The sequence below is a fragment of the Propithecus coquereli genome, unplaced genomic scaffold (assembly GCF_000956105.1).
Source record: "Propithecus coquereli isolate 6110/MARCELLA unplaced genomic scaffold, Pcoq_1.0 Scaffold165, whole genome shotgun sequence".
In the NCBI taxonomy this organism is placed as follows: domain Eukaryota; kingdom Metazoa; phylum Chordata; class Mammalia; order Primates; family Indriidae; genus Propithecus; species Propithecus coquereli.
Genome location: NW_012141080.1, coordinates 1,173,656 through 1,178,986, shown reverse-complemented (window position 1 = coordinate 1,178,986; position 5,331 = coordinate 1,173,656). Strand labels below are relative to the sequence as shown.

The window sequence follows — 5,331 nt, the reverse complement described above, 5'->3', positions numbered from 1 at the left end:
ACTATTTATTTTTAATTATAGACTCATAAGATTAAAGACTCACAAGAATTTCCAAAAATAGTGCGTAGAGGTCCTATGTACCCATCACCTAGCTTCCCCCAGTGGTGACATTAGACTAATTTTTAAATCATTGATGGACCTTCTCTGTACTCTATAATAAGCCTGATTTTTTTAGCTATTAACTGTCTTTAAAGAAATATCATCCATATTGTACCTGATCCTCTTTAGCTTTCAGAATTATAAAGTGTTGTGTAGAGATCATTATGTCACTATTGCTTTATGCTTTAGTACATTCTTCTCCATTCTGCCCATTTTCAGATTGTACCATCGACTGGGAAGGAATTATGTCTCATATGTACCTTCCTGGTACATTTCTCCCCAGCAGTCTAATAAAAAGATATGTAAACTCCATTTTACTCCTTATATTGAAGAAACATATTTAGTTGAATATTTAGATTTCTTGTTTTGACTTTATTTTAGTGGTGTTTGAAAACTCGAGAGGTTTTATTTTTTTTATATCATCTCTTCTTTCTTTTTCCTCCTAGCCTGAAAATGAAATTTCTTCAGACTGCAATCATGTAAGTATGGATTTTCTGTAATACACCATATATGCTTTATAGATACGATGACAGATTTTGGGATGCTTTTCCTGTTGTCCTAGGAAGCATTATGTTTTCTTAAATTCTCTTAATCTTAAAGGGATGGTAAACTTTGTTTAAGAACCACAGTAAAATCTACAGATACCCCTTCATTATAGAATTCTGCAAATTCTGCCACATATTTATGTATTTAAGGTTAAAATTTTCTTCAGTTAAGCTACCATATGAAAATAATTAGCTCTCTGCTTATCAAGTTTACTTTAGAATTCCATGTTTTAAAGTTCTTTCATTTAATCATCATACAGTCATCTTCTATGTGCCAAACAGTGTGGTTACGCGTTAAAAGGAGACTGATGTGAAATCAAGTTTGTGCAAAAAGTATTAGGTACTTTGACTTTGGTAGAAGTCTAGAGTACCGTGGGGACGCACAAGTGAATTTGTTCAGGTGAGTTGATGTTGGGAAAGGCTTATAGTGGAGATACTGCTTGAGCTGGGTCTTAAAAGAAGCATAGATATGCATATGGCAGAAATCATTATCACAGAGTGGAAGATACATTGGACAGGGGACTGCAAAAACACAGGGGCAGTGTGGCTATTTAGGTTAACTACTTATTCTAAAGAAAATCTAGGTAGGTCAGAGTGTTAAAGTATAAAGTAAACCGTAAGAGTACTAAAAGAAAACATGAACAGAGGGAGTCTTTTCTTAACATGACACAGCCCCAAAATATGTTAAGATACATATGTGATTACATTTAAAAAACTGTCTCCAAAGCAAGTATTGTAAGTTATAAAAGAGAATTGGCAATGCAGATGAAAAAGACTACACTTATTAATAGAAAGTGCTGTTAATAAACGTAGACAGCAGGTATGAATGGACTGTTCACAGGAAACATAAACAATGTCCAGTAAACAACAAAGCAGTTGATTCTTCCTCATAAAGCATGAAAATTCAAAGAAAAATGAATATATGGTTTTAATCCATTTGATTAACAAATATCAAAAATTAATAAATGCATAGTATTGGTAAGGATATGTATATTTAAGCATTTTCTAGCATTCTCTAGGCCACGATTCAGCAAACCTACAACACATGGGCCAAATTCAGTCTCCTGTGTGTTTCGAGACAGGGTCTCACTTGTTGCCCAGGCAGTGGAGCCATCATAGCTCACTGCAACCTCAAACTCCTGGACTCCAGCCATCCTCCTGCCTCAGCCTCCCAAGTAGCTGGAACTACATCCAGCTAATTTTTCTATTTTTGTAGAGATGGGGTCTCACGATGTTGCCCAGGCTGGTCTCTAACTCCTGATCTCAAGTGATCCTCCCACCTCAGGCTCCCAAAGTTACTTCCTGTTTTTATCATAAAGTTTTATTAAAACAATTACATCCACTTATTTATATATTTTCTGTGGCTGCTTTCCATGCTAGGGTATCAAAGTGGAGTAATTGCAACAGTGACTATAGATCCTTCAAAACCTAAAATATTTACTTTCTGGCTCTGTGCAGTAAAAGTTTACTGGACCCTATTATATCCTATGGACGAAAATATGTATAAGATATAAAACAGTCAATTGAAAATGCATGTATAAAAATTTATGTATAGTTATATTTAAAAGGGTATGTAGAGATGTGTCTATAAAAGGGTATTTATTGTGATATCATTTATAAAGCAAAAGATTAGGGGGGAACCTCAAAATAAATTAATAGACTGAATCTGACAGAGGGGAAACCCAGAATAAAGCTGATGTGTGCCTTATAACCTTGAAAGAGCTTGAGAAGAGGAAGGATATGATACTGCTGAAAATGGGGACAAATAGTACACAGAAGACAGGAGAATTGGTTGGAAGTCTATAAGAAGCAGTGAGGACTTTTTAGAGAACAATTACGTAACTCAGCTTCTACAATGTATCGTACAAAATGTCCAGCATGCAGGCAGAAATGGCTGGGTATGAGAAGTAGCAGTCAGGTATGATCAATAATCAAGAGATAACAGCCAATAGAAGGAGATCCAGAGATAATTCGTATATCAAAATTAACAGACAAGGACTTGAAATAACTATGACTTTATGTTAAATAAAACAGAGGAAAAGATAGTAAAAATGATTAAAAAGATGATGTATTTCAACAGAGAATTAGAATTTGTTAAGAAAATCAAATGAGTGTTTTAGAACTATAAAATGTGATTTCTGAAATTAAGAACTTGGTAGTTTTTAAAGACAGGATTAGTGGACATGCAGACAGATCCATAGAAAATATCTAAACTGCATCAGAAAGAGAAAAAGATGTTTAAACAAAACAAAACACTTAATAATGTGGGAAACAGTCAAAATGTCATATATGTGTTTTTGGAGTCCAAGAACTAGAAGATGGAAGAGGATAATAGTCGTATTTGAAGAAATAATGGCCAAGTATTTTTCCAAATTTAATGGGAGGCATTAACCCACAAAGTTAGCAAATTCAGTGAACCCCGAGAGATTTATGCTAAGTGGAAACACTTAGACATTATTAACAAATTGCTGAAAACAAAAGGTAAAAAGAAAACCAGGCCAAGTACAATAGCTCATGCCTGTAATCCCAGCACTTTGGGAGTCCAAGGAGGGAGGATGGCTTGGGGCTTAGAGTTTGAGGCCAACCTGAGCGGGATGATCTCTTGAGCTCAGGAGTTCGAAACCAATCTGAGCAAGAGTGAGACCCCATCTCTACTAAAAATAACAAAAATTAGCCAGGCATGGTGGCATGTGCCTGTAGTCCCAGCTACTCTGGAGGTTGAGGCAGGAGGATCGCTTGAGTCCAGGAGCTGGAGGTTGCAGTGAGGTGTGATGATGCCACTGCACTCTAGCCAGGGTGACAGAGTGAGACTCTGTCTCAAAAAAAAAAAAGTCTAAGGAAAATATCCAAAGTGATGTAAAATAAAGACATTTTAGACGTGCAGTTTTCCCAAACATTTACAACCCATGCATAATTTACATAAAGCTCCTGGAGGATGTGCTTCAACAAGATCAGGGAATACACCAAGACAGAGAAAGATAAAGAATCTAATAATTAATGATTCAGCCTAAAGGAAAAGCAAAGGAAATTCTAAGGATGCTGGTGAGGGATGACACCTGTGCGGAGGCCTAGAAAACAGCCAGTCCTGATCGAGGCAGGAAAATGAAAAGACTCCAAGAAGAACGTCTCACCTGATAGATTGCCTGATGGATCTGGACATTTTAAAAAGAGATTGATCTTTTAGTAAAGAGATTGAGGATTAATTAGTAATGGATATGTAGAAAAATAGCCTACGAATAAGTGACTGTTAACTATAGTATAAACTAAAAGTTGTATAGGAAAAGAAATAGGTTCTATGTGGTTCAGTATATATAACTATTTGCATAGTAATGTGTTAATAAATACTGAATATCTAACAACATTATGGCTTAACTATGTTGGGAGGATTGGGATCAGGAAGAAGGGTATAAGTTCATTCCTTGTCTTCTATATTGTAAGTTATATCTAAAACTGACAAATCAAGAAATAGCAATTTAAGTGTCTAGTTTAAAAATACGGAGGTAATTACCATAAGCAAAAAGAATTTAAAGTGTGTGCCTCTGGGGAGTGGGTAGGACTCTGGAAAGGGATTTGGCAGGGAACTGCTTGTTTGGTTTGATTTTTTTTTTTTTTTTTTGGTGAGACAGAGAAATTGAAAAAATGTCTCCAGTTTGTGGTAGGCAAAAGAACATAAAAAGCTCTGGTAATGCTGGGCCCAAACACCCAGCTGTGCAAGGGACCCCATAAGTCAAGAAAGCGGGTGGGGTTGCAAGCAGGTCATTTCTCTCCGATTATTTAGCACTCAGTAAACCACCAGCTGTGTCAGCTCTCCTGTCACTTGAGTTTACTGTTTTACTCTAATGATTCTATTTCCCACATCAGATTGTCAGTTCTCTAAGACACATTTTTATCATTTTTGTAACTAACGTACAGCCACTGTATGGAGCTGCTACCCTGGCTGGGAGTTCCATTAACTCTGGCTGGTGGCTAACGCCTATAGCTGTGGTGACATTTGCTGGGACAGCAGTCCTTAAGCAGCTCTGATGGTGGCACTTACCCTTGGGTGGACATTAAAGCCCCTTGGGTATTTAAAAAATACTGATGTGTGGTCTCACCACTAGAGATTCTGATTTGTTCTGGGAAGAGGCCCGGGCATTGGTATTTGTTAAAAGCTCCCTCGGTGATTCTTTGAAATGTGCAGCCAGAGTTGAGAACCATTGATCCATGAGGAGGACAATACTAGAGATGGAGAAGAGGAACAATTATTTGATGAAGGGAAGTCTAAAAACATTTTGCAAGCCATTGTCGAGACATATTTTTTTTCATTTTTATTTTTAGAGATGAGATCTCACTCTGTTGCCCAGGCTCAGTGGCATCATCACAGCTCACTGCAGCCTCAAACTCCTGGGCTCAAGCAATCCTCCTGCCTCAGCCTCCTGAGAGGCTGGGACTACAGACATGCACCATGCCCAGCTAATTTTTAGTAGAGATGGTGTCTCATTCTTGTTCAGGCTGGTCTCGAAATCCTGAGCCCAAGTGATCTTCCCTCCTTGGCCTCCTAGAGTATTAGGATTACAGGTATGAGCCACTGTGCCCGGCCCCGTTTTGATTTTTTCTTTTTTTTTTTTGAGACAGAGTCTCACTCTGTTGCCCTGGCTAGAGTGAGTGCCGTGGCGTTACCCTAGCTCACAGCAACCTCAAACTCCTG

General features: G+C 37.6%; 1 protein-coding gene across 1 annotated transcript in view; it reads left to right on the top strand.

Moving 5' to 3' along the window:
* The window catches only part of GLG1 (golgi glycoprotein 1), a 132,195-nt gene that overhangs the window by 56,592 nt on the left and 70,272 nt on the right, over window positions 1-5,331 (top strand). Inside the window, exon 2 of the mRNA XM_012641511.1 lies at window positions 546-578. Coding sequence (XP_012496965.1) covers window positions 546-578 — 33 coding nt within the window. The remainder of the gene's footprint in view (window positions 1-545; window positions 579-5,331) is intronic.